Here is a 24,419-nt window from a genome sequence, read left to right as displayed (position 1 = left end):
AAATGGCGGCGCCCATGTAGATTGTGAAAGTAGAGCTGAATGTTTGAGGGTGAGGCACTGAGGGCGAGCAGTAAAATTCGAGTAAATTATTTTCTTAATAAGCTCTTAGCTGTGATAATAGTTCAGGGGAGAAATGGGTTCAGATACACCCAGGCAGACACATAAGGATGGATCAATAGGTAATGTTGAACTTTAACATCTGATTTTTTCACTCGCATGTCCTGACAACCACAACTTCACAAGCAGAAGCACTTTGCAGCCATTGTGAAGCGATGCCTCCTGGTAAAGATGAATGAGGCATACTGACAAGATCTGATCAACTGCCCCCACTTCTACTGGTCTTCTGTCATCTGCAAAAATACCTATCATGGAGAACGATAGTGAAAAGTCACGCAAGAGACTAGTGATTGAACGTGCTTTATCTGAATCTGCTGATCTTCTATTCTCTTACCTCCAGTTTGCAAACGCACACCCAGTGGATTTTATCATAAATGACTCATGGAACACTCTCCTGCCTGAAGACATTCAGAAAGAACTGATTTCTTTGACCAAAGAAGAACTTTGCAAGTTACCACTTGGTGAAACTGAAAGTTCATCCAACAATTGTGAAGGACAGTTTGTGAACGAACGAGGAACGCGCAACCATGATGCCATGTTGACTGATTTGAAAGGAATCTCTCTTGACTCAGAACCCATGCCTGATCCAGGGAAAGACTCCCTGACATGTAAACCATGGAAACAGAGAACAATCCACGACTTTCTCACAACGATCCTTCAACATAGCATTGAACATCAGAAGTGTTTGAATGTATCAGTTTCAAATCTGAATTCCTGGTTGCTTGGGGACGATGATCAGCAAGCGACAATGGCACCTTTTGTGCATGCGTTTATGAATGAAAAAAAGATGCACGAAGTTGAAATCATGGCAGACGTCTGCACACGCATCTTTCACAAGATGTCTGGCGATGTGGTGAGCCAATATATATATCTTAAACATAAGGTTGCGTGCATGAATGAATACTGGTGTTGTGAGAATAGATGCACATTGATTGCATGATAGGTCAATGGCTACTCAAAACTTAAGATGCTGAGAGAAAAAGTTATTGTACATTTTTTTCAACTTCCTTTCTTGTGTTTAATTTTCTTTATGGGCGTAAATTAATATCTAGCAGTTTTGCTAACATGTAAAAATATAATGTATAAACATAACTCTTCAGATAGCCATGTTCCTCAGGCAAATGACTAGTGATAACAGATAATACATGGATAATTTCCTTCACCATCATGAACCTTTGAAACTGGAATGGACTTTGAGAATGCAACACTGCATAATTTTGTAATCACATCATGTGTTAGTTTAGTTGTTTGAAGCAGATGTGGTACCAAAATTTAATTATGTGATAATTCAGTCATTTGTTATAACAGGTGGTGGACCTGGGCAGTGGAAAAGGTTACCTGAGCACTCACCTGTCTCTTCAGTGTCATCTTCCTGTCCTTGGCATCGACTCTCAGCCACACAACACGTCAGGCGCCAAACGAAGGGCAGACATGCTGGGCCGACAGTGGGACTCGCTAGTGAAGTTTGAAGTCAGAAAGTCGCAAGGAAAAGAAGGCAGAAGTACTCAAAAAGAAGCATTAGAGTTGAGGGATAGCTTTTGTGATGGAGACTCAGCTCACCAGGCAAAAGAGCAAAGTGGCAATGTTTCAGAAAGAGAACAGTATGAAAAGACATTTGTGCCACAAAGTAGTGATTACCAGGGCCACAGTTCTTTAAACGCGTCAAGTACAACTTGTCTGGAAGTAGATAAAAAATCAAGAACAGTTCTTGATGATAAGGCAAAAAAACTTCACTCAGGAGGCAGCATTCCTGAGAAGTTGAAACTGGTTGAAAATCAACATGAAAAATCACACCCAGAACAAACTTCAACTGATACTCAATCTGATAAATCAAATCTAGCGCAAGGGGTGACCAAGTCATGCAAAAATCAAAAAAAGAAATCAAATTCAGAACCAGAGAAAAACATTTCTCGTACGAATCAAAATACGAAATCAAACAAAGACCCAGGGATGAACTTTTCCAGTGACAATCAAACCTACAAATCCAGCTCACTCCAAGAGACAAACGTTGCCGGAAAATTGCAGAAGCTCTCCACCAATTGTGTTGCTCTTACAACCTATGTTAGTGCAGACACAAAGCTAGTGGACCTTGTACGAGACGCATCTGATGTCATAAGTCCTGCCAAACCGTCCGAAGATCTACGACTGTTCCTCACCGGCCTTCACACCTGCGGCCCTCTTGCTTCCAACATGCTAAGGTTATTTGTGAAGGACGAGTCTGTGCAAGCCATGTGTGGCGTGGGATGTTGCTATCAGCTGATGCAGGAACAGTTCAGTGATGACAACGGATGCTGGCAGAGCGATCAGAGTCTGCAGACGGGTTCTGAAGGATGCTGTGGTGGTAATGCTGACTATTACTATTTTGATTTATAAAGCAATTATTTGCTCTCAATTGTGCAATGTTGTAAAGTTTAATTTTAAATTGTGGCTTGGTCATTCTTAACACAATACTGACTTAAATTTTGGCGGGATGTGAGTGTTTGTGTGTGTGTGTGTGTGTGTGTGTGTGTGTGTTCTGTAAATTGGTACCAGCAACAACTGTATGTATATCAGAAAGACATATCAGATAAAGTCGCAACTAGTAGGATGGACTAGTTGCATATTTTCTTTCTGGTACAATGTATTTTCAAATAAAATCAGTATGACACTAAACAAACTGAATATTGCCTTTAGCCGAATACTCATATCAAATTAATTGTTATTGCACAGATACGGGAGGATCTGATCAAGAGAATGGAGACTTTCCTATGAGCTCTGCCATGCTGCAAAGAAAGATGAAGATCGGCCGCAAGGCTCTGGACATTGCCTCCCTTGCCCTTCCCAGGATGACTCAGTCTGATGGGGAGGTGAGAACACTCTTTTTCATTTTGCAATGTTTGTTTCAAACTAATTTGTTGAAACTGCTGGCAAGTCTTTTTGATGTTCGGAAATTACTCTGTTGGTTTTATATGGGTTGGGAAAGAGTGAATATTCATTGCTTTTATTGCGGAAAACTTTTCCAAGTGACATTATAGGCCAGTCACTAGCGAGGGGTGTGTCTGGAACAGGTGCACAAGTGGAAAGTTTGTATCAATAAAAGCAAGAGTATTTACTCTTTTACAGCACATACAAACCGGATATTTCCGTAGTTAATCTATTGCAGTGCAAAATAGTCTTTCAGTATGGTACAGAGTAATCATTTTTGTAAAGCAGTTTGTCAGGTGGGACTTAGTGAATCTACTCATGGTAGGAAATTTTGATGGCAAAAGTGTTGAGCGAGACGCATAGTAGCGGTATCATTGCTTAGTTGATTTTTAAGTAATTTTGACGTGTTCTTCTCTCCCCTTCAGTTGCAAGGGAAGACCTTCTACCCAAGAGCTCTCCTGCAGGCTTTTATTCACCACAAGCTGGGCTGCATCCCCAAAGACATGAAAAAGCTGCGCAAACTGTCCAAGCAAACAAGCGACCCGGCAGACTATGTCAGCAGGGCCATTCGCAAACTGAACATTAGTGGATGTGAGGTAATGGTTTTTTTCATCCAAGCTCTGGATTGCTTGGTTTGTTTCCTTCCTGCCTGGTAGGCTGGTCAATTATCAAATTGCGGCTTCTGGTATACTTATCTACAGCTGGTCCCACAGATTAAATATCAAACTATAGTGGTACATCAGAACTCCCTTCTAAGACTACGAAAAATCTTTTACAAAAACCAGGTCATAAACGGTAACAAATGGACATACCTTACGAATGACAAGTCTGATAGAGCAGGTTCTTAAAGATACTGAACTTGTCAAATCCAGGTGCACGGAGCCCTTGGGGCTTTTAGTCATACCTCAGGCAGCTATCCGTTAGAAGAACTACCAAGTTTCATTGACTTGCACCCAAAGAGTCAAGAACTGCAATTTTTTTACGAATTAATTTCGTACTCGGACCCGGCTGGTCTTGGCCTATTTTTGGATCTAAATTTAGATCAGGTAGATCACCACATCATGCACAAAAAGACACGTCACTAAGCAAACTATGTCAGACGTCATCATGAGTTTGTGTAAAACAAAATGGAGGCCGGAATCACTCAGTTGAATCGAACTCTGACCAAACACCACGTAATAACTAGGTTAATTTATGCACTCGCGTGAACAAGAAACTGTGGAGCTTCACAGATGTCGTCGTTGGGTAGTTTTGGGTTTGTTTCACTACCATAGGAGGATTTTTGAACTGTAAATGCACTCAGCTGCAACAACAACGCAAAACGAAGGCTGTGAGCTCCACTGTGCCTTTAAAAGAGCGGAAGTCTTAAATTGGGGTCTTGAAAGGGAGACAGGGGGATCGAGTCTTGAATTAGGGTGTTCTAAAATATATTTAATGTTTTTTAAAAAGTTAAATCTGTGACGTCAGAAGCCCAACAAAGTTCGAAAAAACATCATAATGTGAATAATGGGGTCATGTTAAAATTAAGTTACTTCTGCATATCTTTCAAGGGAGTGATAAATTATATTGAGAACGAAGTTTGTCTCTGTGACTTCAACATATCAGCAGTAGAAAATGAATCGTAAAGTCACCGCTAGGCTGTGCATGTGTAGGCATCGTAAATCATTAATGTGTGCAGGCAACTGAAGAAGAGGTGGCAGCATTCCATCAGCAACATAGACACCAGCAAGACAAGATTGCTGCCTTCTTCCAGCTGAGGGCCGCTTTGGGGCCTTTGGTGGAGACTGTCGTCTTGATGGACAGGCTGCTTTTCCTACTGGAGCAGGTAGAGTGGAACCCCCCTTTAAAGTCCCCCATTAAATTACATATTCTTACTCCGAGTCACATATTAGCATTGACGCAGTCGAGATGCTAGGTTGACTGAAAAAACGCTATCCCGTCTATAGTATAAGGGAAGCAACCCAAGCAAAAAAGTAGCAAGCTTGCTACCCTGGGTTGCCTCCCGTAGCGTGCATCACGCCACAGATCTCGTACCCGATACGAGACACCCTCATTCGACATCTTTCAGCCAGAGAGACAGGTCGTGCTTGATTTCGCTCCTAGGCCGGTTTTGCTGTCTGCTTGACACCTACCGGCCTCGGCTCCCCGTCTGCTCATAGCTGTTTCTAGCGGTGAGATTGTTCCTTTTTGTTGTTGTTTGCATTGTCATTCTGCTGAGAATTTTTCCGTCCGCGGACTTACGAATTTTGCTCAGTAGTTTGTTGCTGTGGCCGCCATTTTGGTCGCCATTTTTCGCTTACACGTGGTGTTTTTTGCTGGTTAGTTTGGGTCCGTGCTACGGACTTTGAGCGTTTACCAGTAGCATTGGTAGCTGCTTGTAGCTGGTACGTTAGTGCTAGTTATTCTGCTGAAGTTTTACGTCCTAGAGACTTGTGTATTTTCAGTAGTTTGTTTTTCTCGTGTGACAGCATGTCTGATAGTGAGAAAAGCGAGCGGCTAAGGCCGAGGTTAGGGGCAAAGGCCCTGTTAAACCTAAGTCCTCGGCTTCCACCTCTTCTGCTGGAACCCCACGGTTCACGTTTCTGACCCGAAGACTAACTTCGTTTTTTCCTGTGCCTATTTAGGCTCCGGAGGAAACTTCGTCTGGCTCGCGGGCGGCGGGTGTGGCCGCTACCACGGCCGTTTCTACCCCTGTACCTGCGCCGGAGGCTGGCGCTCTTGTTGCTAGCCTTTTGTCTTCTTTGATTCCAGAAATTCGGACGCTCGTTCGTACAGAAATGTCGCGGACGGACCCTGTTTCCAGCTCTGCCTCCCTCCCGGGGGTGTGCGACCCTCGGTCGTTGGCTTCCTTTGTTCCTGATCACCTGTCCAGCCTGCTGGCTTCTGTGATGGCTCTGGAGTCCGTGCACAGGGAGGCGTTTCTCTTCTCGGCCGGCGCTCGGTGGCTTCCGCTTGCGGGAGTGCACCTGAGCAGGTCCCTTTGGGGATACGGTCGACACAAGGTATGTGCTCGCAGCAGCCGTCCGCGGCAGCTGCACTTCCGGTTCCCGGAAGTAGTGGTTCACTGGTTGCGGACAGACCATGGTCCCCTCCGGTTCGAGCTGCGCTTTACGTAAGCAGTCGTTCGCGGCAGCTTCCTTCCGGCTCCGGCCGGAAGTGGTGGTTCACTGGTTGCGGACAGACCATGGTCCCCTCCGGTTCGAGCTGCTCTTTACGTAAGCAGTCGTTCGCGGCAGCTTCCTTCCGGCTCCGGCCGGAAGTGGTGGTTCACTGGTTGCGGACAGACCATGGTCCCATCCGGTTCGAGCTGCGCTTTACGTAAGCAGCCGTTCGCGGCAGCTTCGCTTCCGGCTCCGGCCGGAAGTGTTGGTTCACTGGTTTGCGGACAGCCCATGGTCCCTTCCGGTTCGAGCCTTGCCCTGCTACAGCAGCCGTTTCCGGCAGCTGCTCTTCCTGCCTGGGCAGGAAATGTAGGTCAAACGGGTCGTGCACAGTCATCTGTCACTTCCGGTTCCGGCCTAGGGCTTGCGGCAGCTTCGCTTCCGGCTCCGGCCGGAAGTGTTGGTTCACTGGTTTGCGGACAGCCCATGGTCCCTTCCGGTTCGAGCCTTGCCCTGCTACAGCAGCCGTTTCCGGCAGCTGCTCTTCCTGCCTGGGCAGGAAATGTAGGTCAAACGGGTCGTGCACAGTCATCTGTCACTTCCGGTTCCGGCCTAGGGCTCCCGGGTTGTGGCTTGCAGACTCCTCAGCACCAGCTATGGCATAGTTCTGCTGTTGCGTCTGCACTCCCTGCTCCTCCCGGCTTTTCCGGTTCGGTTCCCGCTGCTTCCGTTGTGTCGCCGGTGAATTTCGAATACGGTGGTTCTCCTGGGCATACAGGCTTTTTGCCTCTGTTGGGACAGCAGCAGCCACCCACTTCGGTGGTGGCCGCTAGCTCCTCTCTTCAGCTGCCTTCGGTTGTTGGTGACTCTCATCTTCCTCTTAGTCAGGGGTGCGAGTTTCACCGATGGCCAACAGGATGGGCGTTCGGCTTACGGCCTTCCCTCGCAGCGTCATTTGTCGGGTTCTTTTGGCTATGAGCCGTCCCCTTCAGGTGGCGTTTCGGACTTCGGGTCCGTGTGCGAGGAGCAGCTGCCTTCGGCGGCTCTGGCCAGCTTCCGAATTTACGTCAGCAGTCGTTCGCGGCAGCCGCTTCCAGCTCCGGCCGGAAGTAGAGGTTCACTTGCTAGTGCACAGACTACTGTCACGTCTGGTTCGAGCCTTGTCCTATGACAGCGGTCGCCCGCGACAGCTGTTCTTCCGGTTCCGACCGGAAGTGTAGGTTCACTGGTTAGTGCACAGGCTACTGTCACGTCCGGTTCGAGCCTTGCCTTACGTCGGCAGTCGTACGCGACAGCGGCACTTCCGGTTCACGGAAGTAGTGCCTCGTTGGAAGGTGGACAAATAATGATCCCATCCTGCTTGAGCTGCGCTATACGTAAGCAGTCGTTCGCGACAGCTTCTCTTCCGGCTCCGGCTGGAAATGTTAGTTCATCGGTGTGTGGGCAGCCCATGGCCCTTTCCGGTTTGAGCTTTGCCCTTTGCACGGCAGCCATTTCCGGCAGCTTCGCTTCCGGCCTTGGCAGGAGGGTAGGTCAAGCGGGTAGTGCACAGGTTACTGTCACTTCCGGTTCTGGCCTACGGCCTACCTTTGGGTTCCGAGCTTCAGCTCGTAGGTGGCTCAGCACCAGCTTTGGCATAGCGCTGCTGTTGCTGCCGCACTTCCGGCTCCTCCCGGATTTTCCGGTTCAGTTCCCGCTGCTTCCGTTTGGTCGCCGGTGAATTTCGAACAAGGCTTGCCCTATGGGCATACAGGCTTCTTGCCTCTGTTGGGACAGCAGCATCCACACACTCCGGTGGTGGCCGCTAGCTCCTCTCTCCCACTTTCCTTGGTTTTTGATTCCTCTCATCCTCCCCTCAGTTAGGGAATGAGCACAATCGATTGCCAACAGCAAGGACTTCGGTTGGCAAAGAGGAAGCAGCTACTTTTGGTTTGAAGAATCGCCCTTTGTAGCTTTTTGCCTTTTTGCCGAGCCCCCCTCTTCGACAGGGGGTGGCCTCCGGCGTCGGTTTCGTTGCTGGTTCCTCAGGGTTCAGCTTCGGAGCCGGCATCGGAATGCCTTGCCGCTCCTGCGCAGGCTTCCTCCTTCGTGCCCTTAGCGGACCAGAGGAAGTTGCCTTGGCCAGGGTCGTCTCGTAGCCGCCTGTTGGCCTTTCCCCGTCCGCGTGCACCGTTTCCGGTCACGCCGGATCTTCTTTCGCTTCTTACGAAGCCGTTGAGGAAGGATTCGGTTCTGCCGCTCTATGGGCAGAATCTCCTATTCTCTGAGGAAGGGGGCTGACAACTTTTGGAACTCAGTTCCATTTCCGAGACTCTCCTGCGGGCGCTTTCTCGCGCTCTGGCAGATTCCTTGGCGCCCTTTCCCCTTAGTAAAGTGCAGGACGCGGAGGAAGTGTCTCACTCCTCTCCACACTTACAAGGGTGAACGAGGCACAGATGAGGCTGTCCTCTCTGCACTATTTCCATGCGGTCTCGTGCGGAAGGGACTTGTTTCTTGCCCACTCCCGGTTTTCTGAGGAGTCGACAAGGAACATTCTCAGTTCGTCATCCTTGGTGGACGGTCTCTCTCTGGCAGCCTGGCCTCTCATGACAGAAGCAGGGGATTGAGACCAACAGAGAACAGCGGTTCCCTTCTTTTGAGCTTCAATTTGAAAGCAGCAAAAGCAGGCCGCTCCTAAGCAGGCTATACCTAAGCGGACTCAGCCTAAGCGGCCTACGTCCTCAGCTCAGGTGAGATTGTTTCTTTCACAGCCGTCATAGGTACGCTGGGTTTTTGAAACAACAGCCGGCCTTAGGGCTTCGGGGTTTTAGCCTCGGCGGGAGCAACAGCCATTTCATCCGTTGGAGGTGGTGGTTGTTGCTTTCCTTGTGCTTGTGGCTTCGGGCTTCGACATTCTTTCTCTTTCCCAGCGTATGGGTGCTGAGAGGTCGATTTCCGTTTAAAAGGGGGTTTCTGCCTTTGGGCTTCCCCGTTTTCTCTTGCCACGAGCTTCTGGACTCGGTCCAGGTTTGTCTTTCGCCGAGTCTGACTTTGTCTTTCTCTAGCGATCAGACGCGTTCTGGTGTTTCGTCCAAACTTAAGGTTCACTTGAGTTGGCCTCGGAAGTAACATTCAGATTTTCCTGAGGGTGCATTGTCTGGGCATTGCATGTTTGAGAAGTCATTCTTGGCTTGTCACTTTTTCTCAGGTTTTTTGGCTACTCCTCCCCTTTTTGGGCAGAGGTCTAGCTAATGTTCCAGTTTTCTCGGTGCTGGCCTCTAGGCCAGCATCTTTTTCGGCGGCCGAAACTTTTGGTTTCTTACTGTGCCTGTGTACTTTGAGTACTTTGGTGCAATGGCCGGCCTACGGGCAGCAAGGCTCTCGGCCTTAGCCTGTGTTATAGTCTCCTGCCTGTCGTGTTGCGACTTTGGCAATTGGTTCTTGTGACTGCGGATTTCGTCTCTTCCTCTTCTCCATCATGCTTGCATGATGTGAGTTGGGACGATTTCTGCTGGGTTGGGCTTCCGGCCTGGTCACCCCTTTTTCACTTGCAACTATGACTATTACTGAGAACTCTGGTCTCGGGAGGCTGACGGCTGGTTCGCTTCACGGTTTTCCGTCTTTCTTACCAGCTTCGTCCTTTCTGTTTCGGGTTTTTTGATTCATTTTCAATTACCTACAAGCAGTCTGCTCTGCGATCACGCTGGCTTTTGTCATTTTGTTTCCGGTCTCCGGTCACATTAGGATTTGGCCACTGCGGGTCCGCATTTGCGGTGCTTATGCACTACCTTAGGTCGCTTCGTCCCCTTTTTTTTTTACCCCTCTCTCTGCTTTCGCAGGGATGGGCAGGGGACGACCGGTGACCGTCTCCCTTGAGTTTTGCTCATTGAGTTGGACCCTGGTACTTGATACTCAGGCGTCTCTCTCTTTCCGGTTTGGAGTTTGGTCACTCTTCCGGAGCTGACTGTTCTCTCAACGGCCTTTTGGGCCTCACTCCATCCCAAAGTTTTCTTACTTTGGCATGGTTGCCTTATGGTCTCCGTGAGGGTCGGTCCTTTTCAGGTCTTAGCCGGCAACCTTACGCACGGATCTTTTCCAGGCCATTAGCATTTCCTTCCATTTAAGGGGGGGGGGGGGGGCAGCTTGTCCTTCCCTCTACTTGGTCGGGTTTATCCAAGACTGGGGTCCTTTTCCGGACTGTTTTACGGTTCAGAAGATTGGAAGAAGTGCTGGGCACAGCTTACTGGCTCTCTGAGGTCGTCTTTCGCATTTCTTGCCTGAGAGACATCTCGGCTGTCAATCAGGGTGGTTCTCGGTCCGTTTCTGTCCTTTGGCAGTGGGCCAGTTCCTGGCAAGGGTTTAGAGTGAGTCAGTGGTTGCTTTCTCACGGGATCCTTTCCTGACTTTTGGCAGTGGGCCAGTTTCTTGGCAAGGGATTTTCTTGCCCTCCGCCTTGTCATAGCTTATGCTATCTTTCCCTCGGCTCGGCCCGAGCCCATTTCCAGGGCCTGGGCCTCCTCCTTGGCCTTTTTGGCCTATGGGGTTTGGATGATGTCCTGCGCACAGCTTCTGGCGCTAGGATTTTGTCTTATCAGGTTCTGCAGACATTGCTGCCCTCTGTCAGGATGGGTCTCGGCCTATTCCTTCCTTGGCGGCAGCTGGCTTTTGTCTCTCCAGAACTTTAGAGTGAGTTTGAACTTTTTGATCTTACCCACCACCTTGTTGGAGTTATCTGCTAATATGTGACTCGGAGTAAGAATATGTAATTTAATCGAAAATTTTTAATTAAATTTTCATTTGATTAATATACTTACCCGAGTCACATAGGTAATTCCCTCCCACCTTCCCCGCTTTTAGTTTCGTTGTATTCTAGAAGTCGAATGAGGGTGTCTCGTATCGGGTACGAGATCTGTGGCGTGATGCACGCTACGGGAGGCAACCCAGGGTAGCAAGCTTGCTACTTTTTTGCTTGGGTTGCTTCCCTTATACTATAGACGGGATAGCGTTTTTTCAGTCAACCTAGCATCTCGACTGCGTCAATGCTAATATGTGACTCGGGTAAGTATATTAATCAAATGAAAATTTAATTAAAAATTTTCGAATATAAGACTTTCCTTTTTTTTAAGACCTTGATTTTTTTAGATTGTCTTTTCATAATTTCGGTACGTTTACCTCCATTTTAAGACTCCCTCCTTTTTTTTAAAACCTTGATTTTCTAAGATTTGTGAAGGTTGTAAAAGGAGGCACCACTGTCGCACGGCTGTGTACATGTTGGGGCATTTATGCAGTGGAACCCCTTTCGTAAGACCTAAAAAATACTGAGAAAATCAGGTCTTAAAAAGGAGGTACATGTAGTCTTAAAATGGAGGTAATTTTACAGAGTTTGTGAACAAAAAATCTGAGAAAGCACTATCTTAAAAGGATGTGGGGGGTGGGGGGGATGAGTCTTGAATCAAGGTGCCTTGAAAGGGAGGTTCCACTGTAGTCTTGTACGTTTGCGTGTGCAAGTAGGTGGGTCTGGTCGCTCAGTTGGTTCAAATCCGGGCCAGTCACGGGTCTTTATGATGACTCGGGGAAATGTCCAACAGCCGGGGCATAGAAAGACCTTGGTCATTGTGCCAGGAATGCAGGTGGCTGATTACACCTACACATGCACACACCTGGGTAGTGCAATTGTCATTTTTTTCATTACTTTATTGTCCCATCGCTGGGAAATTCGGGTCGCTTCCTCCCAGTGGAAAGCTAGCAGCAACGGAGTCGCGCTACCCAGGTGTCTGCGTGTTTAGGTGTATTCAGCCACCTGCACTTATGGCAGAATGACCAAGGTCTTTTACGTGCCATTGTGATGACACGGGGGTGGGACATGGCTTCCGTCTCTGGGTCTGCACATAAAGTTGACCTGTGTCCGTCCCGGCCCGAATTCGAACCTGCGACCTTCCGATCACAAGTCCAGTGCTCTACCAACTGAGCTTTCAACTGTGAGGAAGCAATCAGAAGTTCTCAGTGATGGGATATAAAAAAGGATGACATGAAATTAAATGTTTTGGTTGTAGTTTTAGGTGTGGGTGAGCATGGGGTCAGGTACTGAGTTAGGGGAGATCATGTTAACCCTTACACTGGTGCAATTCTGTAACACATGTTGCATAGCCACTGGTGAATTAACAGAGAGAAAAATAAAGGAAAAAAACGGTCATATAGGTTTTCGCATCCATGGGAGGTAATCGGAACCGACCAAACAGACTGAGCCAGTAGCGCGACATATGTCGTGTCAACCGGGTGACAGTATATGTAAAGTAGCGCGACATATGTCGCGACAACCAGCCTAAGGGTTAAGAGTAGAGGGGATACATGTGGGACTATAGTCGGTTTTGTGGTTTACGATGTGAAAAATGTAAAGAAGCAGATGAAGAAAGTGAGAACGCACTGACAGTGGGGCGGGGATAGCTCAGTTGGTAGCGCGCTGGATTTGTATTCAGTTGGCCGCTGTCAGCGCGAGTTCGATCCCAGGTTCGGCGGAAATTTATTTCACAGAGTCAACTTTGTGTGCAGACTCTCTTCAGTGTCCGAACCACCCCCCGTGTATACTACATTGGGTGTGCACGTTAAAGATCCCACGATTGACAAAAGGGTCTTTCCTGGCAAAATTGCTTAGGCACAGTTAATAATTGTCTACCATACCCGTGTGACTTGAAATAAGGCCGTGAAAGGTAAATATGCGCCGACATGGCTGCAATTTACTGGCCGTATAAAATTTCATCTCACACGGCATCACTGCAGAGCGCCTAGAACTGTACCCACGGAATATGCGCGATATAAGACTCATTGATTGATTGAGTACCGTCGAACCAGCCTTGATGACCACCTGTTGGTAATGACCATCTGCCTATTACAACTACAGTGGAACGCCCCTTTTAAAATCCCACAATTTAAGACTTCCTCCCTTTTAAGACCTTGCTTTTTGAGACGTTCTCTAAGGGCTTTACAATGAATTGGTGAGAGGTCAAGGCAGGTGAGGTAGCCCGCACGTTGAACATCTCTCATGCTGGGTATATTCGTGTTTCTATAACCCACCGAACTCTGACATGGATTACAGGATCTTTTCCGTGCGCACTTGGTCTTGTGCTTGCGTGTACACACGAAGGGGGTTAAGTCACTAGCAGGTCTGCACATAAGTTGACCTGGGAGATCAGAAAAATCTTCACTTTTAACCCACCAGGCGGCAGCGACCGGGACTCGAACACACGACCTTCCGATTAGGAGGCCGACGTCTTACCACCACGCCACTGCGCTCCCTCATTTTTTAAGAGCTGATCTTCTCAGAGTTTTGAAGGCCTTAAAATTGAGGTTCTACTGTATCCCAACGGATCCTTGATAACATTTGTGACCCTCCACCACGAAATGAGTCGCATGTCACCTCGCGCGGTTCTGCGCTAGGCTTAATAGAAGTCCGGGGTGGGACTGTGGTAACAGTGTGAGGGTCACCTCGGTCACAGGCTTATAACTCGAAAAGTGTTCGCTCTTTTCTAAAACGGTTTTTACCACTGGATAGAGCATAAAACACTCATCAGGAAAATGTACAAATATGAAAATCATGCAAAGATGACATGCGACTCATTCCGTGGTGGAGGGTCACATTTCTCCACGAGTCACCTCTCCATACCGGCCACTCATCTATAACTACCACTTTTGGCTGTCTCTTTTAGTGATTGTTATAGACATGTTTGACTGATTAACCCTTAGGCTGGTTGTCGCGACATATGACGCGCTACTTTATGTATACTGTCACCTGGTTGTCATGACATATGTCGCGCTACTGGCTCAGTCTGTTTGGTCGGTTCCGATTACCTCCCATGGATGCGAAAACCTATATGACGGTTTTTCTTTATTTTTCTCTCTGTTAATTCACCAGTGGTTATGTAACATGTGTTATAGAATTGCACCAGTGTAAGGGTTAAACAAAGCAAGTACAGTGGAGTCCGGGTACAACGAATCTCAAGGGAGATAAATTTTAGTTCGTTATATCAGTAATTCGCTGTAGAGTTTTCAACCCTAAATGGCCTCAAGACAAGTTTTCCCACTCACCTTCAAATGATCGTCCCATCGATCTTTCCTTGGAGAGTACAATCTCTGCATGTTTTCAACAGCTTCATAATATAATCCATAGAGAGGCATAGTTCAAATGTTCACTTTACTGTAATTTTAGAAGTAAAATTTAAAAAGTCGTGTAAAAGCATGTACCGTATTTTCCGGGTAATAAGGGGCGACTTTTTTCCTGGAGTGTATCAAAATAGGATAAAAATCAAAGAGACCGCCTGAGTACCAGTCAAACAACTGGCCATGTTTCCTCTCTAGACATCAAAGAAACTGACCGCCCATAGGTTAAACTCGGTCACTGACCCGGTGCAGGGAGTGCTACCCTGGCCATATTTCCTCTCAAGACATCAAAAAGACCGCCCCCCCCCCCCCCCCCCCCAAGATAAAACTGGGTCATTGACCCCGGGAAGAAGGTCCTGTCTGTTGACAAGGCCACCCAGCTGTCACAAAGGACCTGCCTTTGATCTCAGCACACACCAGTGTTTCTTCTCAGGCATGAAAGGAGACCGACCCTCTCCTAGATCATAGATAAAACTCGGTCATTGACCCCAGTGCAGGAAGTGTTTCCTCTCTCAGATATGACAGGGGAACCACCTCTCATAGCTAAAACTGGGTCATTGACCCCTGGGAAGAAGGTCAGTGTCTATGATAAACAAGGCATCACAATGGACCTGCCTTTGATCTCGCGGCACACACAGAGCACACATATTTCCACTCTGTATTCTTCCTTTGATCTGCGGCTTATTTTCATTCTTCGACCGTTTGTTACCGGTATACTTTTACTTGTGTTTGTGTATTTTTGTCTTTGGAGACAATTATTGACATCAGTTCGTTGTAGCCTTGTGACTTTTAGAGACAAAATGGCTCTGGGGCGATGAAAACTGTTTGTTAAAAGAGGGGTTCGTTATGCAAATGAGTTCAAAAGGTTCGATGTAGCCGGAAAGTAACAAGTAAGAAATAGAAGGCTGTCTGCCGGGAAATCAATGGCAGTTGTTAAAAGCGGGATTTCTTTATAACCGGGTTCGTTATAGCTGGACTCCACTGTATTAGACTAAGCCCCAAGAGGCAGGGCCGGATCGGACCAAATGAGTTGTAAGGGGGGGCTTCCTCCTTTTTTGGGGGGGCAAATCAGCGAAGTGGCGAAGCCACAAGCGCGCGCCTGCAAAGCAGGCGCGCGAACTAGGGGGGCCTGGGGGCATGCTCCCCCGGAAATTTTTTAAAAAACGGTTAAAATCTGTGCAATCTGGTGCATTCTGGGCCTTGTTTTGAGGGTTAAGGCCTGTTAGTGTGAGTTGGTGGGGGGGGGGGGGGGGGGGGGGTACCTTTTTCTCATCGGATTTCACATTGAATAAAATTTGTTAGAGACACACACAAAATTTATTAAAAATTTTTTTTTTAACAAAACCACTCAAAGCAAGGTACATGCTTTTTCCAGGGGTGGGGTTCCGGAACCCCTGGAACCCCCCCCTGGGTCCGGCCCTGAGAGGTGATAATTGCAACAAACTCCCCCATTGATGAAATATGTGACCTGTTCTCACAAAATGGCGGCCAGCTGTGGCAGCAAACAGAATAAGGTGGTGAGGGTCAATAATGGTTGAAATTCACTTTTTTACTGTTTCGGAGAGAACTACGCTTCATTTACCTTATACTGCCTGCATTTAGTCAAAATCATCCTAAAAATATGTTAAACTTAAATGTATTGATACCTACTATTGATCCGAAGCATCCCTTTCTTGTAAACAAATGCCACACAATCATCTTAATGAGGGATTTTTTTACTTTCTTAGCATAAACATATCCCAGGATGTTAAAAATCAGCTTATCTATCATTTTGTGAGAACGGGTCACATATGTTATGAGCGTTTTTTATTTTCCAGGACTGCGTGGAAGACGCCTTTCTGGTGCGACTGTTTGATCCTGTCACGTCTCCACGATGCCATGCTCTCATTGCCACCAAGAAACAATTGTAACACAAGAATGTGATGCTGAAATTGGTGCCATTCAGATTACATTTACATTTTAACATACATGTATTGTATTAACATTGCAAAAATTAACAAAAGAGGAAAGTAGCAGAGTTAGTGTGAATTTTTTTTATGAATGAGGTGTGATTGTGCAAAAAGTATTTCTAATTCTATGGCTACCTTTTTTTTCTCAAAAGTAAAAACAGAAAAAAAATGTCTCTTTGTCTCTGTCTCTCTCTCTGTCTCTGTCTCTCTCTCTCTCTCTCTCTCTCTCTCTCTCTCTCTCTCTCTCTCTCTCTCTCTCTCTCTCTCTCTCTCTCTCTCTCTCTCTCTCTCTCTCTCTCTCTCTCTCTTTCTCTCTCACACACACATGCACACAGTCACTCTCTCTCTCTCTCTCTCTCTCTCTCTCTCTCTCTCTCTCACACACACACATGCACACAGTCACTCTCTCTCTCCCTCTCTTTGTTCTTGTTCTTGTTCTTGTTCTCTCAGACTCTCTCTCATGTTACACATCTCTTTCTCTCTCACATACATACACGCACACACACCATCTCAGCTCTTACCATGCTTTTATAAGACCATTCCTCCACTTGAACACATAACGAAAATCAACATCGTGATTATTTCTTTTTATGTTTCACTGGGATTCGCTAACATAAGCACTAGGCTTGAGTACGGATCCTAACTGCCAGATGTTCTACATATATGTCACGATATTTGAATTGAATACAGTTTTGTTTAAACCAAAACCAACATCCTGACTGCTTTCTGTGCAGACTTGAATTTTCGTTATGCATCAAGTTTACAGATTGACACTAGTGTCAGATGATAAGTGTTGTTTTACGCTCTCACGGTAAAACCATGAGGGGCATACTCCCGGATGTTATACCCCTGACATTAGTTAAGGCAATGAGCGGCACAAGAATGACCAAAATGAGACATGGAAAATACATAGAAAATTGCAAAAACTAAAGGACATAGATTGCTGTCGCAATGGAAACTGGCATACACAGCGCCATATTGGATTTCTAGGAAACGGTTTTACAGCAACATCATACATCAGAAATGCTTAATATTTGGCACAAAGATACACAAGACTTTTATCTACAATCATATAGAACGATATTTTGACAAACTACAGTTGAATTTAATTAATTTTTGAAATAAAGATTAATGAATATGCAGTTAGAAATTCATTAATCCTTATTACAAAAATTAATTAAAATTCAACTGTAGTCTTTAGTCAAAATATTGTTCTATATGATTGCAGATGAGTTGTTCTTTGCTAATGGTAACTGCGGTGGGTGACATCAAGTAAAATCAATTTTTTAAATTACGGGGAATGATGGTGACAAAATAAGATAATTACTGCATTCTACTGATGTAGCAGTATCAACAAAATCACCATGAAGGAAAATAATATGACAGAAGTAGCACTTATTCCTGCTTGTTTTCGTTTTTTGTTCACAAAATGGCGGCCAAAACGTGGAATGACAGACCCCTGCCATGTTCACAACACATTTCAAACCGACAGCTGCTCTAGAAAGGATAACTGTTATCATTCAACGATAACTTATACTTGGATTAAACTGCACAAAATCTTATTTGGACAACTGACCCTCTCCTGCTCGCGTGCTGCGTCCGATAAAAAACTGGTAACCTTCGAACGCGCGTCGTCACAAATCCGATCCACTGAAGAAAGACAATTTGCCGGCCTGAGCGCCAGGAAGGCAAACACACATTTTTATTTTCAAATCATGGCATCATTATCGATAGATGAAGATATTTGGTCGCGTGAATATACATCCGTGTACCTCGCAACGGTGACTTTCGTATCTGCCGTCACAAACGTTCGCCAGGTTACCCCGATTTTCATTTCTTCGCTCGCGCAGTTGAGCATGGATTGTTCTCGTGCGGCCTCAGTCCGGAAGACGGCAGGGTAAACACACAAATAGTGATGATGTCCCGAGTTTTGTGTACTACATAGAAAAGTTTGTGTACGGCAAAATTGATGACGTGTCACAGAAGCGAGGTAACTCCGTTCGCAGGTTACTTTCGCGGCGCGAAATGTCTCTGTGCCACCGGTTTCGTCCTGAAAATCAACCGTATCGCATTGATTTTGCGAAAACTGAAAGTTCAGGTAAGTTGCACAAGTTTCCTTAATGCTTACTTCGTAAAATTATTGATGTTAAAGTTGATAGTATAGTTATTTTAGAGCACAGGACTTAAAAATTATCGGGAGCTATGCAGCGACCGGCCATTCTCGAATGGTTTCATTCGTACGCAGGTGACCACAGATAATAGTTCTGCGAAGTTTAGGTGGCACTCTTCGCTGTTTTTTGGCAATAAAGTTGCAGAACTGTTTGTGTTGGTATTGTCTCCTTTATAACATTCATTTGTAGCATAATTTGATTGATTGCACCAGTACAGCGTAATACATGCACAAGTATTGGCAATTTGGTGTCGCGTGATTTGCAGGTTACCTCTTTCTGTTTTGATACATTTGAGCAGTAGTTTGCATTTGATTCTAATAATCTGTAGGTATTCCAAGTTACACCCTTTTAAACAATAACTGACCAAAATATCCCTGCCCTGCTGTAAGCAGTTGTGTTGCCACAAAAAGATCAAACTACAAGGTAACCTGCAAACGGTGTCACAAAATTACTGAACCTAACAACACTAAACTGTACATCAAAAATTCTTCAATACATGACAAACTAACAGCAAACACTCTGTTTTCATGGAGTTTACTCAAATTGTTTCACAGAATTAGTTTATAGATATGCTGTGTAAATTTGGTGTCACAAAGTACTGCAGGTTACTCCATTGTGACCCCCACCAGTCAGTCTGCTTTTTTGTCCGAACCATAAAAGTTCCTGACATTTTCTTTTTAGACTCAAATAATACAAGGGCTCCACTTGACAGGAATAGTATTTTCCAGGTTGTAGCTGCATTTTGAAAATTTCAGTAAGTTTCCACTGTTTTGTCACCAATAGCAAAGAACAACTCAGATACAAGTCATGTGTTATCCTTGTGCCAAATATTATGCATGTCTGATGTATGATGTTGCTGTAAAACCGTTTCCCAGAAATCCAATATGGCGGTTGTTTCCATAGCAACGGCTGTTTGTGTCCATTAGTATTTACATTTTTTCCATTTATTTGTATAAGTCTCTTCAATAACTAACCAGAAAACTAGGTTATTTATAATGAACCTGAAATTATTATTCATAATAAACCTGAAAACCCCCCTCTTCACAGAAAGCACTCAGCATGTTGATGTACAGTATGTGTCCAAGTGGCATTCTCCTGGGTGTTACCCCTAATGTGAGTTAAGACATTGATTCATAATAAACAAGACCCCCCCCCCCCCCTCTTCACAGAAAGCACTCAGCATGTTGATTTTCAATAGTTGTCCAAGTGGCATGCTCCCGGGTGTCACCCCTAATGTCAGTTAAGACATTGATTCATAATAAACATGAAAATCCCCCTCTTCACAGAAAGCCCTCACTCAGCATGTTGATTTGCGTTATGCTTCCAAGTGGCATGCTCCTGGGTGTTACCCCTATTGTGAGTTAGACAATTAAGCGTTGTTGACTATGAATGTAGATGTAAATGCTTGTATAACTGTGTTTTAATTTTAAATGTGTCAAGCGCAAAGAGCATAATTGTAAAGTTATGATGTTGCGCTATATAAATGCTCATTTATTATTATTATTATTGATTTATAATAAACAAGACCCCCCCCCCCCCTCTTCACAGAAAGCACTCAGCATGTTGATTTTTATTATGCTTCCGAATGGCATGCTCCTGGGTGTTACCCCTAATGTCAGCTAAGACATTAATTGATAATAAACATGACCCCCCCCCCCCCCCCACCCCCCCTCTTCACAGAAAGCACTCAGCATGTTGATTTTCGTTATGCTTCCAAGTGGCACCCTCCCAGATGTTACCCCTAATGTCAGTTAAGACATTGATTTATAATAAACATACCCCCCCACCCCCACCCCCCCCCCCCCCCCTCTTCACAGAAAGCACTCAGCATGTTGATTTTTATTATGCTTCCGAATGGCATGCTCCCGGGTGTTACCCCTATTGTGAGTTAAGACATTGATTCATGATAAACATGACCCCCCCCCCCCCCCCCCCCCCCCACAGAAAGCACTCAGCATGTTGATTTTCGGTGTAACAGCTGGTCTGAGAGGGTGAGTTCAGTTCTTTACACAGGAAGGACTGTGCCATTGAGATACAGTGGAACCCCCATTTTAAGACCTCCAAAAGTCTAAGAAAATCCGGTCTTAAAAAGGAGGGAGTCCTAAAATGGGAGTTTTTTAACAGAGGATATGAACAACAAATCTGAGAAAACAGGGTCTTAAAAGGGAGGTTTTAATTTTTTTATTTTTTTTCATAAAAGGGGGTTTCCACTGTACATTGTATAACTCGATCCCTTCCCATGTGAACCAGCGTTAAAACTGTCCAAATATACCAAAAATCAATAGGCTACTTTTTGTGTTGAATGAGATTTTTTGGCTGAATTACTTTCGAAATTAGTTTACCTACCGGTGTCAACAATCTTTTTTTTCTGGCTTGCATGCAGGCGTTTATCCGGTCTCGGTTGCCACAAAAGCTGCATGTGACTGTATACATTTCTACAGTTAGCTTTGAATTTCGAAACATCCAAAAACAAATAGACTGCTAACGTTCCAACATTCAGGACCCAGTGGTCTTTTAAGTAGACAGACAGACAAACAGACAGACAAACAGATATCATACAAATAATGAACTTATCTTAAAATCGTGGATGAAACTCTCTTGCAGGATGCCGGCAAGGCAATCAAACGTTCCAACAACCTACAATTTTTTTTTTTTTTTTAAATGTCGAGACCAAATGTTGAATCTTTATGTAAACATATCTGAGAAGGAAGTTCAAGTTCAAGTTTTTTATTAGTCCATAACCCATGGGGGCATTTTGAACAATACAATCATGATATATGCTAATATGCTAATATAGTAAATAAAAAAATTATGAAAAACTGTTACAAATTCTATTAATAAAGTCCAAAATATTCTTTAGCAATTTCTTTTTCTTAGTAGCAAACAACTTTTTAAATTTAAGTGCATTAGGTTTTTTCCAATAGTAAGGTGGTAACAACTCAGCTCTTTCTTCTTTGAAAAAATCACAGACAAATAAATAATGGAAGGCGGCTGTAAGCTAACAGGACAGGAGGGAGGGATGGGGAAGGCGGAAAGTGACACACAGAAAAACAAGTTGTTTTGATTAGGGATTTGTTGACTTTCTCTTTGATTTGTGATTAGCAAATAGGACAGGAGGGGGGAAATGGGAAGCGGCAACACACAGAAAAACAAGTCGTTTTGATTAGGGATTTGTTGACTTTCACTTTGATTTGTGATTAGCAAACAGGACAGGAGGGGGGAAATGGGAAGCGGCAACACACAGAAAAACAAGTCGTTTTGATTAGGGATTTGTTGACTTTCACTTTGATTTGTGATTAGCAAACAGGACAGGAGGGGGGAAATGGGAAGCGGCAACACAGAAAAACAAGTTGTTTTGATTAGGGATTTGTTGACTTTCACTTTGAATTTTTGATTTTCTAAGACTTGGTGTAGTGTTTCTCAGCAAAACCACCTTTGAAGTCAAAGGTAAAATTCTCAGTGTTTAAGGACAGTTTGTAAACGAAGCAATACTATGATCAACACAGAGGCACACTGATTTACGAATCCCATGCAGCAGCTGCTCAAACATAAAGTGTTTCATATTGACAGCAGTAACGTAATTTATGGTATCAGTAAGAGTGTAGAGTTTCTATATATATATACGACTTGTGTCTGTCTGTCTGTCTGTCTGTCTGTGTGTGTGTGTGTGTGTGTGTGTGTGTGTGTCCGCGATGCACGGCCAAAGTTCTCGGTGGATCTTTTTCAAATTTGGAGTCCGTATTCAGCTACACCCCGGACACAACCTCATCGATGAGATATTTCAACACGTGCTCTCAGCGCGCAGCGCTGTGCGCGCTGAACCGATTTTTTTTTTCGGGATCCACTACCAGTAACTCTTCCTTATCTTCTCCAGTGTTTTCAGCCGCGATTATCTCCCTTCCTCCGTGTGGCGTCAATCCATATTCCCGTTACTACGTTACTATTTTTAGAAGGTCACTGCACGTTACTATTTTTAGAAGGTCTCCAGTGTTTTGCGCGTTTATCTCCTTTCCTTCGTGCGAGCCGGGTCCCAGGCGCAGCCTGGTATTCGGCTCTACTTTTTCCCGGCGAAGCCGGTACCCGGCGAAGCGGGTAATCATCTAGTTCAACAATGTAGGGGAAGGGCTCGTATTATCGACCATTAATTTGTTAAGTTTCATACTAATCATCACTGCCGTGTAAAGGCAGAAGGAAGCAAGTCCATGAAACATAGTTTCGAGAAAATCGATTTTTTGTTTGTTAGCATCCCTGGGGGCACGCACTCGACGTCTCCAGACCTCTTTCTTCCCCCAAGCTGTTTCCTCCCTTAACGCATCCCATCCCTCAGTTGGGCAGCTTCGCAGTCGGTGATCCTGCTGGCGGTGAGCTCACCACATCCTGTGACTCAGTGTTAGGTAGTGGTGGTGGTGGTGGTGGGGAGGGGGGTTGAGTGGGACTTTGATGTGTGATTCCTGATTTCCAAATGTTCAACATTTTCTTTAGCTGCATTATTTTAGTTATTCATGAGTGGGTGGGTGGAGGGGATGGGCTAGTTCTAACTATGCATTAGATTATAAAATTGTATTCTGTGTAGACCCTTCCACCAGCATCCCGCAGTGGGGCACTGCGGTTATGAAATTAAAGGCCCCTCCTGTTTTTGGAACCGCAGGAGCTTTCTAGTTTGCTGTTAGGTAGATTTTTGGTTCCTCTTTCCTGTCATGCTCTCTTTTTCTTCATGAATTCTTTTCTTTTTTCTGCCTTCTTGCTCATTCACCTGTATTTTTTCCAAAAATCTCTTCTCTTGCCGCTTGTCTCGCGATTCATGTATAGTTTAATCTGTTAGTGTTCTGATGTAAGTCCAGCAGTAGATAGGTTAAGCCTATTTTAACATACTGGAAACTGGTAATCTTCCAGTAGGTATTAATTTAGTTTTACTAAAGCCTGCTGGGACACAAGTAATGGGTTAGTGCATTTGTAAACAGGAATCGCTTGACAAGTGGCCCCCTTCATCCCCCCCTTCCTCGTCCTGATATGGCTCTGCGTAGTCGGCTGGACGTTAAGCAACAAATAAACAAACAAACAAACCTTCCACCAGCATCTTAGACCACTCTTTGTACATTTTCTTTTAACAGATGATTGTCATTTGTTTTACCTCATGTCTGCCCTGCGTGTGATGGTGTGATCGTGACTGCTGTAGTGTGGGCGTGTGTGTGTTGGTGTGTATGTCAGTGTATGTGTGGGCGTGTGTGTGTGTGTCAGTGTGTGTGTGGGTGTGTGTGTGTGCGTGATTTTACCAACACTACGCGAAATTCCTTGTGCTTTAAATGTTTTTTAATGTCACTTGGCTCAATAAATACTGTATTCTGTATTCTGTATTGGAATGCAAAGCTTTAAATTATTTTAAAAAAATTTACTGATGCAGGGATTGGCTTGGGTGTCGGTCATTGGTCTTTTGCCATGTTCAATTTGGAAAAGACCGACACTGATGGGTCTTAATCCGTCAATTGACCGATAGACATGCAGCAGAGTCGGTCAGCTCGTCTTATTTTGGCGAAAATCGTGATCGAAAGGACTCGCAGCAAGACTGGGATTTTTCTTAAACAACTGCTGTCTTGTTCTCTCTTTCTCCCCCTTCCTTACTTAATTGAAATAAATATGGTGGAGACCAGACAAACAAAAAGGGAAAGAAAAATGACTGTTGCAGGTAAAACCGTTGGAAAATAAACAATAAAATGAAGAATTGAATTGAATTTTCCTCTCATTTGTACATTGTAAACAACTTTCAGAAGTTTCTCCTCACTGCCGTAATGCACAATTGAGGCAGTCCCGTGGCGGAAGGAAAGTTTTTTCTTGACTGATTGGTTTGCAAAATGACTGATTGATTCATGGCTGAATCAGTCAATGGACCTCTAGTGGACAAACCCCAAGCCAATCCCTGCTGATGAAATGCAGGGCAGTGTTTTGCGTTTCTGTTATGAATATCAAAACCCACATTTTATTCATCGCTTAGAAATAATAATTTTTGTGGACTTTTGTGCAAATTAATACACGAAACTCATTCACCG

The 24,419-nt window shown here is 45.1% G+C and overlaps 1 protein-coding gene across 1 annotated transcript; it reads left to right on the top strand.

Moving 5' to 3' along the window:
• The first annotated feature begins 5 nt into the window (after positions 1 to 5).
• On the top strand, positions 6 to 16,265 carry LOC138961703 (probable methyltransferase-like protein 25). Its single transcript, XM_070333374.1, has 6 exons — positions 6 to 970; positions 1,426 to 2,458; positions 2,827 to 2,963; positions 3,447 to 3,617; positions 4,700 to 4,846; positions 16,073 to 16,265. The coding sequence occupies exons 1-6, from the start codon at positions 368 to 370 to the stop codon at positions 16,163 to 16,165; spliced, it is 2,184 nt and encodes a 727-aa protein (XP_070189475.1). The 5' UTR covers positions 6 to 367; the 3' UTR covers positions 16,166 to 16,265.
• The last annotated feature ends 8,154 nt before the right edge of the window (positions 16,266 to 24,419 follow it).

Source organism: Littorina saxatilis, linkage group LG3 (assembly GCF_037325665.1).
Source record: "Littorina saxatilis isolate snail1 linkage group LG3, US_GU_Lsax_2.0, whole genome shotgun sequence".
Lineage (NCBI taxonomy): Eukaryota > Metazoa > Mollusca > Gastropoda > Littorinimorpha > Littorinidae > Littorina > Littorina saxatilis.
Note: the sequence above shows the minus strand (reverse complement) of the source record. Positions and strands in the feature narration are given on the sequence as shown.